The sequence below is a fragment of the Littorina saxatilis genome, linkage group LG7 (genome assembly GCF_037325665.1).
Source record: "Littorina saxatilis isolate snail1 linkage group LG7, US_GU_Lsax_2.0, whole genome shotgun sequence".
Lineage (NCBI taxonomy): Eukaryota > Metazoa > Mollusca > Gastropoda > Littorinimorpha > Littorinidae > Littorina > Littorina saxatilis.
In genome coordinates, this window is record NC_090251.1 from 14,870,536 (window position 1) to 14,885,067 (window position 14,532).

Here is a 14,532-nt window from a genome sequence, read left to right on the forward strand (position 1 = left end):
CCCATGCATTTCAAAACAACAGGACTTGTGGTAGTATTTCTCAGAGGGATCAGAAGTGACAACGTAATCTTGTAACATCTGACGATCAGTGGTTGAACCAATTTTGAACTAATTGTCTACTTATTTGATAAAACTAATTGTGAAATAATGGTGTCCTAATTTTTCTCGAGAACATTCGTCTGAAGGGAATTGCTGTCTTCTTCAACTTATCAGATTACTGTTCATAAAAGACAGTTAGCTTGGAGTGACATTCAGAATAAAAAAAATACTTCAGTCTTCCTCAACCACGTTTATCAACGAAGCTCGCCAGATACAAATACAAGGCTGGTTATTTTTCATTCACAAGAAGTTCTTCTCCTTCCATGCAATTTTAACCACAAGTCCTGTGTCTTGGTAAGAGTGGGCGGGTTTGGGAGGAGAGAAGGGGGGGGGGGGGGCGCGGGAGGGGGGGGCGGATAGTACCCACATTCCTTTTCAGCACCCGTAATCCCCACACAAAAAAAGCATTCACGGAACATTCCCAGACAATAGCTAGTGGTGGATATTGTAAGATTCCTCGGGTAGGCACGAGTCTAAGAGAATGCAGATTGTTGGTGGTTAGAAGATTGTGTATCCCTCGCAACAAACCTGGTCTGGTGTCGATTCGCTAGAGTTTCTATCCTCCGAGTCCTAGAAAACGAAATGGTGGGGTGGTGATGATAACACACAGGAATGGGAAATAAATAAATACAAGGCAACAGACACGCAATATTTACATTCGAATACAAGCAGCACTGCGAAAAAAGGATAAGCCAAACAGAACTGCTGATAAAAACTCAAATTTGCAGTTTTGTACAACGACCACACAATCATTGTTTACATCGACACACGCAGCACTGAGGAAAGGGTCAAGCCAAACAACACTGCTGAAAACAAACTGAAATGTGCAGTTTTGTACACTGAATTACGTTTGAAACACGCAAATGCAACGCATTTCAAAACTAAACAAAACCTGCAATATGCATAAACCACAGTAAAACAACAGCTAAGCTGAGCATTTTAAATCCTGAATCTGATTTTGCCATTGATGCTGTGCCTCAAAGATTTCGATGTATGAAACCTGCTTCTGGAAATATATATCTCCTTGAATATTTGATATATGAGGAAATAATTTAATGTGATGATGAGGGATCCGTTTTAATCTAACATGACTGGTTACTTTGCCCAAGTTGAAGTGTTCATATCAAATTCTGCTTCAAAGGAAAACTATAATACCATTGTGTTTTTTCCCCAGAATTTGCACTAACAGTTTGTGGACGATTCAAATGAAAGCCGAGCTCAACACTCGTGGCAAAGATCAGATTCAAGGGTTTGTCAAAACACACGCACACACACTTATTCAAGATTTTGTTTCGTCAGCTGTAGGAACGACAACAATGCAGCTCCAACCTGTGTTTCCCTTTCACTCGGGGTAAAAAAGACGAGAAAAGACAGTCATCGATTACTTCCTGGCGAACGTCCGTCTGACCCTCAGCTAACCCTCGATCAAACTCTAACCGCCTTCCGGGCGATCTTGACATGCACATTGGTGAACTGTGTGTTGGGTTGTGTCATTGTGTTGCGTTGTGTTGTGGTGTGTGTATGTGTGTGTGCGTGCATGCTTGTGTGTGTGTGTGCGTGTGTGTGCAAGCGTGCTTGCGTGCGTGCATCTGTGTGTGTCTCTCTGCATGTGTGTCTGCGTGTGTGTCTGCATGCGCTCGCATGCATGTGTGTATATCTGTGTGTTGGCTAAAGTTTCTTTCCATCCCTATTCCCCCTGTGAACAAGGAATTTTTGATTCGTTTGGAGCTACATTGCTACCGCAGAAAAACAACACACAGCCAAAACTGATGACAGCTACACAAAATGGCACACGCAGCAAAAACTCACATGCAAAAAAAATCAATCGCTCAGATGCACCTGTGCTTGTCACAGGTTGTAGTGAAAGCTTAACAAAATACATTGCCTATAACTACAGAACTGCTGTGACTTTTATCAACTAACTAAACATTCACGGAAAGTGGCAGGAGGGGGTGGGGGAAGATGGTGGTGTCGTAAAAGTACTTATTTTAAATCACTTTTAAATAAGTCGTCTATATGGGTCAATCAAATAAAACAAGAAATTCTTCATGCTGCAATCATTCATAAATGCTTACAACGTCGTTTGCCCTTACATTCACACTGTCCTACCTAGAACTAACTTCTAACAATCCCAAACTTATGTCTTGCACCCCAAAAATCCTCTTTCTTTCCAATGACCAATCTCACGCATTCCTAAATCTTCCAATCAACTGCTCACAGAACCTATAGTACATACTGCCAATGATATCAACTGCACTAAGACACGGACTTTTATCCTTCTCAGCTACAAGAAACTTGCTTACAATACACGCCGAGTTTTCGTTCCCCGGAAAGCTTTTTCAGAGCCCTCAACACTGACATACACACTTAGGCTAATCAACGAAAAGCAACAGGTGAAATGAGTGATGTATCCACTCGGATATGGACTTTCATCTTCCTTGTAGCTACACAAACTTGCCAAAAATACACTCTAATTTTCCGTTCCCCTGATAGCTTTTTCAGCTTAGCATTGACATACACACTCAATCAAGGAAAAGCACCAGATGGATTGTGATTAATCGTCTCAGGTATGAACTTACATCTTCCTTATAGCTGAAAAAAACTTGCTAAAAATACACGCTAAGTTTCCGTTCCCCTGTTAGATTTTTCAACTCAGCATCGACATACACACTCAATCAAGGAAAAGCAAATGGTGGAATTGTGATGTATCCATCTCACATCTTCCTTATAGCTACAAAAATACACTATGTCTTCGTTTCCGTTTAACTTTTCCTGGTCAAGATAGATGCTCAATCAGTATAAAAGTAACATTTGCGATTTGTGATGCATTACGTAAGCATACGTCATTCATTGGTTTGAAGCCACGAGTTCTTCACCCGCAGGCTGCAATTTTAGGACTCGATCTAAAGACCGTCAGGTTCAACACGCGAGTTTTACGTCATTTCCTACATCGATAACAACTTACAACAACCCACCCACCTTCCTGTTGATGAGTTTTAAGTACATACACAGGCCCCTTCAGGTAGTCGTATCTTTAGCCTTCCCTTGACGTTTAGATAAACTGAACCCCCACCCACCCGGTACCTTCCTGTTGATGTGTTTTATGTACATACACAGCTTCAGGTAGTCGTATCTTTAGCCTTCCCTTGACGTTTAGATAAACTGAACCCCAGATCGCCGTAGATCCATATAAACTTAACACTATTTAGGAGAGACATAATTTAACATAATATACCGCTCCAAGCCATTTATCGACAACTAACACTGACGCTGAGTAGGTATGACAAAACTATGAATCAACAACATTTTCTTACTCTCTGCTTCTGAATTAACCTTCCCGCATACAAATTCATGAATCCGATTCAAATCTACTCGACGAATAAACGATTTTTATTCACTAGCAAGTCAGCACTTTTTCCATCAATCGCCTGTGCCTCGAAACATTTTGTGCATGACCTGATTTTTCGTCAACTCATCACTAGTTCACATCCTGTATAACTCATGACTGACTTTTCTTTATTTGGTGTTTAACGTCGTTTTCAACCACGAAGGTTATATCGCGACGGGAACTCATGACTGACGCGCGTTACACGTCACTTCACACTGTGGTTAAATGAAGCGTCAAGTCCTTATCTGTCTACCCACATGTTCTCTGCGCAAAGACCGTAAATTGTTCGCATACTGTACCAACATACTCTCTCTCTCTCCCATCAACGCCCTGAAATCAGTTCACTGTGAACGCTATGCATTTTGTCACTGGCCCAATTTCTAATGAATCATACACTTTAGTGACTTTCGAAACTATTCATTCTGACCTGAACGAGCACTTTTGACTTCAAATTTACAATGCAAATCGGACATTAGGAAGAAAAAAAAGCCCATTCAAAAACATCAGTTTTGAATTCATCGTGGCCAAAAGAGTTGAACCCTAGCTGTAAATTGCTGTGCACAGTTCTACAGAGCATCTGGCAAGTGGTTTCTGACTTTCCATGCGTGGACTGAACCAATCCAAAACGTCTGGGGTTTCAGAGAAGGTGGCACTGCATGCCTCATGTTAGCTCCGAAGTTCCTGAACTCTTACGAACAGTATGCGAGTTGTTCTATACTTCATGCTACAGGTGCCTTACGAACAGTACGCGAGTTCTTCTATACTTCGTGCTACTGGGCAGGCACCCTCTTACTTCTGCTACGATCATCTCGCAAGATGCACTGTACCAGTGACTAAAGAGGGTACTGTACAGTATGTGACTGTAGCACTTCATACCATTGAACAGCTTCGACACCATCGTACTTTTGCCACGGTTACAAGAAGTGCCATACCACTTCATGCACAAAACACTGAGGCACTAACCTACCCCTGACACCGTTCTCTCTCTCTCTCCTCTCTCTCTGTCTACCTCGGCCTGTGCATACATAGAAACAGTTTAAATCCTGACCATCAGAAAATCCCATACATCCGCGCTACTGGCTACACGCTGTATTATCACGCGTGAACTATCACTTCTTTCAAAATCCACGTATCACGTTACACGCTTACATCATGTTGCTTTACCGCCTAAAAATCCACCACCATGCATGGCGTTTCCTGCAAGTGGTTTCTTTCACACAGTCACACTCTTTCTCTCCCAAGCTTCCTACACTCAGAGAACCTTCCTCGTCTGCGTTGAACTGACGCTTCCTCACAACATTTGGCGTTCCTTCATCGATCCTTGCAACATTATCTCACAACCATCGACCGTACAGACCATTTACACCACCGCTACGCTCACAGAAACCGTCACATAATCAACATTAGCATAATAATGGTAAAAAAAAGCGGTGATATGTACTAACCTCCATGGTTGGTTTTTATGTTTTCACGATTTCAATCTTCCGTGAAGCCTCTCTCTCTCTCTCACACACTCTCTTCCTCTCAACGACTTTGAACTTCCTTCTTTTAGCACAGAGCGCGTTTGCCCGCCGTACGCCGGGCGGACTTGGCACAGCATTCCATAAAGGTTAGACGACCACACGAATTTCCAGCCCCCCCTCCATCTTTCTCCGAGGCTGGCTGGCTGGGTCTGCTATGATGCTGCTGCTGCTAGCAATGTTTCCCGTTCTTTGCCTATATCTCGCGTGAACACTGTACTCGCTATGTCTGAAGTTTGCTAGTGCCGTACTATGCACAGCCGCATACTACGACTGCCATTCTATTCTTGGGTGTCAGATTATTCCGGACTGACTTGACATCAACCTTTAACACTTAGATTATCATGTGTAGCTATTCTTGTATATTTGGCACCCCCCCCCCCCCCCCACCCCCTCCCTCTTCTCCATCTCCCTGTCCGTCTCTTCAGTGTCCTTCTCTCTATTGGAACCACCCCCACCCCCAATCCCCTCTCCAACCTTCGACACTTAGTTTATCATGTGTAGCTATTCTTGTATTTTTAGCACCCCCCCCCCCCCTCCCCCTCTTCTCCATCTCCCTGTCCGTCTCTTCAGTGTCCTTCTCTCTATTGCAACCACCCCCACCCCCAATCCCCTCTCTCTCTCTCTCTCTCTCTCTCTCTCTCTCTCTCTCTCTCTCTCTCTTACACTCTGTCTCTCTCTCTCTCTCTCTAGCATCAGCGGCTTTGTCTATACATCGTGGAGTAAACCACTGCTTCTAAGCTTAGCTTTGTTGTGCTCCATTTATTTCATTGATTGTATGTGGCACTGTTATTTGTAACGTGATTCTCTGAATAAAATGGTTTAAAGCGAGAAACCGCTTCATCATTTGGGGTAGTACCTGCAACCCCCTGCGTACCCCCCCCCCCCCCCCCTACACCAACCCTACCTCATAACCTCGGCGTCTTACTCGCTCGTACTCATGTAACCCTTCTACCACCAGCAACCAACCGAACACGCGGAATTAACTTAGTTATTTTCTATCTCCGGTTATCAACAAATTAGCAAGTCGCTCTCTAAAGTCAAGCTCAAGCTGTCGAGCTAGAAAAAAACAACTACACATTTTCACACGAAAAACGAAAGAAGGTTGTGACACACTACACACCACATAACCGAGAATTCTTAGTGGGGGAAGAGAAAAAAAAGGTGAACATTTCTTGGCAGGGAAATATTTCCTGCTCATACCGTTATTTCGCAGTACACGGCAAGAAAACCGCTTTACTACACATATACCTTTGTTCGCGTGAATGATGTAACAGGTTGCCTCAGACTAACAAATACTCAAGCCGCCTCAACGCTGAAACCTGTCTTCTCCGCTACACACAGTAAGACAGCGAATACACATCTCAAGAGAAACGGAGGAGGAAACAGGCTGTTTGACAAAGTAGTCTTTTTTCACTGCTGGTAAAACAAAAAAATCCGTGAATAATTATTCTTGGCTGGAGCTTTGTTATCATAGCGCCACGGAAAATAGAATTGCTTAGACCCACTGTACCAATTTTGCTGAAATAAATTGTTGTAAACCGGGGCAGGAGTCGTTTTTTCCTCTTTTGTTTTTTAGGGAGGGTGGGGGGGGGGGGGGGTAGGAGGTTGACGGGTGCGTTGGGGGATGAAGAAGGGGGTAGGCACATCAGTGGGACGCAAAAATAACAGGTTGCAAGCCACAAAGTGTATATGTGACAGTAGTGCTTTGGGGGTATTCGGGGCGTTTTGCCCGTTGAAGCTCATGACGTGCATATGTGTGAAATATTCAGCAGGAATTTTGCCAGAAAAGCTTAAAAAAAAGTTCACACGTCAACACATTTTTCATAGGACAATGTGGTGACACTTCAAATATACAAAGTGCTTAGTCATGAGGAAAACTTAAAAAAAATGAAATGCAGTGTAAACAGCCAAAACAACACACCACTTGCTACACTAAAAACGACCGGTCAGATGAAGTACAGAGATTTTAAAGTATGAAACCAAAATTATAATAAATTAGACACGAAGGTGACGACATCAAACCGCTGAAGCAATATCTACACTGTCTGGTTCGATTCAATAATTAATTATGTATGCATGACGTCAGCTGAGAACATCGTCATGAATAATAAGAGTGAGACGCCTTGAGCCATATCGCAAAGACATCCCCCGAAGTGACGATAAAAATTTCGACTTATGTGACATCTGCTATCTTAGCAAGACGGGATCCTAATGAATAAAATCAATTCACTGTATGAATAATAATCTACTAGCCAACTTTTATTTCCATGTTCGTTCGTACTTTAAAACCAACGACCTCTCGTGTCATTATTGACCGCAGGGGAAATGCTATGATTATTTGCGATACAATTCCCTGAGTAACGACTGTGAATATAGTTGTAGGCTATCTACACCTTCTCAAAAGCACTAGTTCGTCCTTATTTTTGATAATCGTGATCATTTTCGTTTCTCCTTGGCTTGTCTAAAACCTATCCTAGATCCATCACAGCTTTAATGGGCGATATTTTAGAATCACATGAATGGCAGTACTCATGTTGCTCACGAAATCCAACAGGCGTGACCACCAAAAATTCCACTAAGCCCTTCAGCCCGGCATGAATGCATCCTCATTTTTCATGAGTTTACTGGACTTCAGTGTCAAGAGTCTGTTTCCTTGCGGGTTGTTTTCTCTCTTGCGGTTACACCCACTACGCGGACATACTAATTATATGTTCTTATACTTACAGTTACACGAAACCCACACATGTAACAGGTTACACCCACTACAGATATACTTATTTTCTGTCATTATACCTATAGTGTTGCATACAACTTATATCTTATCTATAACAGCTTTTTTATGATTGCAACGCTCCAGCTAACGTGAGACACTGCGAGTGTCGGGTTCCCTGTGGATTTGTTTTCAAGGTAACACCCACTATCGGTTCAATGGAACCTCCCTTTTACGACACCCCCCATTTCAGACTTCCCCCTTTTTATGGCCCTGCTATTCTTCACAAATTTTGCTCATAACATCAATAAAATGTATGTACCCCCATTTTAAGACTAAACCCTAATTTTTGAAACAGATTTTTTTTAGGTCTCAAAAAGGGGGTTCCACTGTATACACATGATCTCTTCTCATACTTCTAGAGTTACACGTAACGGACACTTCTCACAGTTAGTCCGCGATTGGCCAGGACGAGACGCTTTAATCAAATCCGACACAGCTTAGATCCAATAACACGGTGTGCCCAGTTGCATGACAACATCCTATAGCAACAAACATGGGCGTATCGGCAATACTATACTAGATAATCGTTACCATTTTTTTTCCGCCCTGGCGACTTGAAAATCTATCCTAGACCCACTCAATACTGCACAGGTATTTTCCTATTCGGGATCAGGAATGCAGCCGTTTCCTGGCTACTAATGGCAGCTTGAAATTCTACCGTTTGCTGAAATATTGTCTCTAACCTTCTGGTGTATTGATGCATTTTTTTGTCACACGCATACACACAATCTTATCCCACGCAGAACTAGGCCTAAAGCTATAGAACTCTACAATGGCTAAATCTGTTTCAATCGCACAAACAATGGTGTCACGTAAACATGCTCAGAAATTCTGCTGGAAAAGTTCTATTCTCCCAATAATGCAAACACACACAACACGACTCAAAATTCACACGCAAAAAAACCCACAACTCGGTAAAGTCGATCAGTAAAAACTCAGTTCTAACTAAACTCAAAAGCAAACACATCCCACAAAACAGAAAGTTAGCAGCTGTCTTCGCCGCAACAGGAAGTCAGTAAAAACTCATCTCTCTATAAACTCCGTAACATAATTATACACATTCCAAACACTGGGATTCAACAACAAAACCTAACAAAATCGGTCCCATGCATCGACTTCTCCCACCTTCTTGGCCTGGGGAGTCTGCTGGGAAAAAAACCCCCGCTATTCTAAACCTTTTGGCACACGCATTCAAAAATACTGGGAGTCAACTCCACAACACAAACTCTACGAGACTCCTAAGCACGCCGCGACTTCCTGCCTTCTACGCATGGGGAGTCTGCTGGAAAAAAACCCACACCCTGCAATTCTGTATAAACTTACACGCATTCCAAAAAACTGGGAGTCAACTACAAAACACAAACTCCACGAGACTCCTAAGCACGTCACGGCTCTTTACCTTCCTGTCCTGAAAACACAACTCTATAAAAACGTCATACCACACGCATTCCAAAACACAACTCTATAAAAACGTCATACCACACGCATTCCAAAACACAACTCTATAAAAACCTCATACCACACGCATTCCAAAACACAACTCTATAAAAACCTCATACCACACGCATTCCAAAACACAACTCTATAAAAACGTCATACCACACGCATTCCAAAACACAACTCTATAAAAACGTCATACCACACGCATTCCAAAACACAACTCTATAAAAACGTCATACCACACGCATTCCAAAACACAACTCTATAAAAACGTCATACCACACGCATTCCAAAACACAACTCTATAAAAACGTCATACCACACGCATTCCAAAACACAACTCTATAAAAACGTCATACCACACGCATTCCAAAACCTGGGAGTCAACTCCACAACACAAACTCAACTAGACTCTGTAGCATGCCACGACTCCCTGCCTTCTTGGCTGTAGGAGTGGGCATGGGAGTCTGCCGGGGGGGTGGGGGGGGGGGAGGGAACGTGCAGTTCTATATACACTTTAAAACACACGCATTCCAATAACTGGGAGTCAACTCCACAACACACATTCAACTAGTTCCCAAGCATGCCGCGACTCCCATTTTTCTGGCCTGTGGAATCTGCTGGGGGAAAAAAACATTAAACTCGCAACTCCATAATTATAAACGTCAGACCACACGCATTCCAAAAACTGAACTGGGGAGTCAACTCCACAACACACAGTAACTCCACTAGACTCCCAAAAGCATGCCGCGACTCCCTACCTTCCTGGCCGTGGGAGTGGGCCTGGCCGGGGATCCCTTAGTGGCCGCTTCGGCCTGGATGTGCTGGAACTTGGCCAACATCTTCTTTGTGGTGTCGGACTTGGGCATGCCGGCGTTCCAGTCCGTGTCGTCCTCACGCATAACGTCGTCCCGCCGGTCCGGCTCGGACTCAAACACTGTGGGTTCAGCCTGTTGGAACACAGAGATAAGATGAAATGAAATTATGACATGACGATTTATTTTAATGAACGGAGAGAGTGTGAGAGATGTTTAAGGAAATTTGTTGTTGCTTTGTTGTTGTTTTTGGCTTCGTTGTTGTTGTTGTTTTGTTGCTGTTGTAGTTTCCGCCTGTTCAATAGAGAAATGAAATGAAATTGAATGATGAAATGAAGATTTATTTTAATGAGCAGAGAGAGAGATAAATGTTTAGGGATTTTTTTGTGTTGCTTTGTTGTTATTTTTGTTGTTGTTTCCGCCTGTTCAATAGAGAAATTGAATGATGAAATGACTATTTTAATGAACAGAGAGAGAGAGAACGATATGTTAAAGGAAGATTATGGTTGTTGTTGTTCCCTTCATTTAGCCAAGCCAAAGTTGGAGACATAGAAACGTGGCAGAAAGAAGACCAAAACTAGGCGCAGACAGAGATATAGGCAGATAGGCAGACAGATAGACATCAGACAAGGTAAGGAATCAGGAAGTCTGAGACAGACAGGCAGCCACAGACAAAGACACCCCTAAAGACACACAGGAGTACAGACGGAAAGATAATCCAAGTTTCAGTCCTAAAAAGGTGGGTGTTTCACAATGCATTTGCTAAGTTCGTATAATTTTCTTTCTTTATTTATTTGGTGTTTAACATCGTTTTCAACCACGAAGGTTATATCGCGACGGGGAAAGGGCGGGAGATGGGATAGAGCCACTTGTTAATTGTTTCTTGTTCACAAAAGCACTAATCAAAAAATTGCTCCAGGGGCTTGCAACGTAGTACAATATATGACCTTACTGGGAGAATGCAAGTTTTCAGTACAAAGGACTTAACATTTCTTACATACTGCTTGACTAAAATCTTTACAAACATTGACTATATTCTATACAAGAAACACTTAACAAGGGTAAAAGGAGAAACAGAATCCGCTAGTCGCCTCTTACGACATGCTGGGGAGCATCGGGTAAATTCTTCCCCCTAACCCGCGGTGGGAGTTCGTATAATGAATGTTTTAATCTTACAGCATACTCAGGCGATACAGTTTGCCAAGAAAAAACCGAATCTGAAGACGGTACATACAAAATAAAATACCCATGTTATCACCCAGACTACATAGCTCAGACCTTTGTTTTTTGTAATGAGTAAAACAGCGAGGCTGTTTAGAGTATAGAAATAACTTTATCTGAGGTTCCCACACCCGCTAGACAATCATTCGCGTTTTTTTCTACCCATACCTCATCCATCATACAGGCAGGTGCTCATTTTTTTGTTTTGCTTTGGGGTTGTTCTTTTCGGTGTAGCCGTAGGGATCATTTGCTAGCATCTGCAGAAGCCCCTTCGCGTTTATTTTGGGGAGCCAGCAGTCTTCTGGCAAAATCGTCGTTCTGCATCCTGTATGCAAATGGAACGTCTCATTGATCCTTTTCTGTTAACACCCTATGATTCATCGTTTCTGTTTTGTGCTTGGATATAGGCGTGTGTGCAAGTGAGCAGGACAAACTCTATGCTTTCTTTGTCTCCCTTTGTTTGGGTATGTATGCCTGTCTGTCTCTGTCTGACACACACACGCATGCACGCACGAACACACACACACACACACACACACACATGAATTCTTTCTTTCTTTATTTATTTGGTGTTTAACGTCGTTTTCAACCATTCAAGGTTATATCGCGACGGACACACATGAATACGCATAATCTCTCTCTCTCTGTCTTTCTCCCTCTCTCTGTACAGTTTCTCGCGGACTGGGTGGCCGAGTGGTAACGCACTTGCGCTCGGAAGCGAGACGTTGCGAGTTCGACCCTGGGTCAGGGCGTTAGCAATTTTCTCCCCCCTTTCCTAACCTAGGTGGTGGGTTCAAGTGCTAGTCTTTCGGATGAGACGAAAAACCGAGGTCCCTTCGTGTACACTACATTGGGGTGTGGACGTTAAAGATCCCACGATTGACAAAAGGGTCTTTCATGGCAAAATTGTATAGGCATAAATAAAAATGTCCACCAAAATACCCGTGTGACTTGGAATAATAGGCCGTGAAAAGTAGGATATGCGCCGAAATGGCTGCGATCTGCTGGCCGATGTGAATGCGTGATGTATTGTGTAAAAAAAATGTCCATCTCACACGGCATAAATAAATCCCTGCGCCTTGAATATGTGCGCGATATAAATTGCATAAAATAAAAATTTAAAAAATTAAATAAATCCCTGCGCCTAGAACTGTACCCACGGAATACGCGCGATATAAGCCTCATATTGATTGATTGATTGATTGACTGTCTCTTCAACCACATCTCTCTCTTCAGTATAACCAAAGATGAGATCGTTGGTATAAGCCTACCTTTTCAAAAACTCTCTCCCTCTGTCTGTCTGTCTGTCTGTCTGTCTGTCTCTTAACCCCTTCCCCCGCCTCCCTCTCTTACAGATCTACAACACACACTCCATTCTCTTATCTGGCCCCATCCTGCCTATTTATTCAGCCATGTTTTCTGTTTGCCCAGCGTCCCTTTTTCGTTGCTCTTTATATGCAGCGGAATTCATAAGAACATCGCTCCTTCTTCTTCTAAATGACAAGAACAATTCATGTATTCATCCCTTGTTGGCTGAGATTACATGAACTCTTTTATCAATTTGTTGCGTGTGTATATATCTGTCCGGTGTATTTTTTCCCCGTTTACTATTCATGCCTAAAAGGGATATCGCTGTTTTTCCTCAAAAGGAAGAAAGCCTATCCGTCGTTGGCTACAGTGTGTTTGGTTTCTCTTTTCTGTTTTGTTATGTGTCCTTTTGTCCGGTTTACTTTTTTCCTACTTTTTTTTCATTTGGCAAAAATCTGTGAAGTACACGTTTTTTGCACGATGAGACAGGAACCCCTGAATCGTAAATACATGTATATAATTATATACATTGTCTGGAGCGTATCCAGTGACTTCGAATTCCGTCTTGGTTTGTTGTGTCTATTTGCCATATGTCTTGCGTCGTTCTTTTCTCTTTGCTCTCAGCTTTCCCCCCATCTCGTTTTTCATTCCGACCAACAAAGCTCCTTGCAAGCTTTCCGCCATTCATCCCTCATTGCCCAAACTGCCTCTCGACTCCTTTTATTCTTTTTGCTGAGTGTTTGCTCGCCCTTTTATATCGACCTTTATCTTATATTAGCCTTAGGTTAGCGTGACACTGCCAGGCAGAACGTTACGGAAACGTTTTCTGTAGCCAAAGGACATCTATTTCATCTGGTTTTGTTCGTCTAATATAGACACACTCGCACTCGCAAACACACACAAGCGCGCCGATTTAAGCGTTAGATTCCCGCCTCCCCTCAACCCAACCACCCACTTTTGATCCACCCTCCATTTCAAGTTTATGAAATAAATATTTGATAATTATTTATTTACTTTCTTCTTCCTTCCGTTAAATGGAACAAAGAAGGAACTCTGCCAATGCCAGTACCACCACTGAATGAAATTGTGCTATGTTCAGCTCAACCAAGGTGGAAAAGACAGCAAATTTCACTGCCATTCACTGTTTTTGTTGGTCTTCTGCTGTTGGAGATACCCGCTTTGCGCAATAAGCTTCCAGCGCCTTGTACAGACCCCAACACAAATCCGCTACAAAACACACGCTTTCAAAGTCATTCGTCATTGGCAAGACCCAGCTGTATCTGGACGCATCAGCTGCCAATCCGTCAAAAAAGCGTTTCGTGTCCACTCGAGTCTGCATCATGCTGATCTGAACGGCTCAAGTTGTTCCGCCATTACTCAGCGATTCATCCAGACTACATCCCAACTAAGCACTAATACTCCAGACTTCTCTTGGTGCTCAAGGCGATATCAGATGCTCGAAATGGACACAGATAAGACAACCATTCCGTCTTGTAAATGGGTCAGCTTTTTTACCAACAAGCCACCATTCATCACAACTGCAGACTTCACCATACTACATTGGCCATTTTCCCATGATCCTGTGATTCATCACAACTACAAGAGGCAGACCTCAACTGACCGCAGCGGCCATCGTGCCATCATAAAACTATTCGTCACAACTCCAAACTCTCATCTGAATGGATCAGCCATTGCATTTTGCAATCATCTAAAAGACCCATCCCAATTCGGCCAAAACAGCAGATGCAGCAGCAACAATTCGAATCTCAGACGATCTCAAATCGAGAGAATGACACCCGAGCGTGATAGCCACTTGACGGGGCAACACAAAAATGGGAGAAGAACCCATCCCCTGAGCCTTATCAGAACTATTCTGAAACGTAAGACCTAGGGGTGCTGTCGAGTGATTACACGTTAAATGTACAGTCAGACATGGGAATTGAAAAAAGTAAAAAAAGGCTGAAA

The 14,532-nt window shown here is 42.9% G+C and overlaps 1 protein-coding gene across 9 annotated transcripts in view; it reads right to left on the reverse strand.

Annotated features, from left to right (window-relative positions):
* LOC138970768 (serine-rich adhesin for platelets-like) overlaps positions 1 to 14,532 on the reverse strand; it is a 162,479-nt gene that overhangs the window by 14,504 nt on the left and 133,443 nt on the right. For 7 of the 9 annotated variants that reach the window (XM_070343288.1, XM_070343287.1, XM_070343286.1 and 4 more), the window contains 2 exons: positions 9,985 to 10,173; positions 628 to 669 (listed from right to left, as the gene is read on the reverse strand). In XM_070343288.1, coding sequence (XP_070199389.1) covers positions 628 to 669; positions 9,985 to 10,173 — 231 coding nt within the window. The remainder of the gene's footprint in view (positions 1 to 627; positions 670 to 9,984; positions 10,174 to 14,532) is intronic. The other 2 variants (XM_070343282.1, XM_070343285.1) reach the window with 1 other exon arrangement.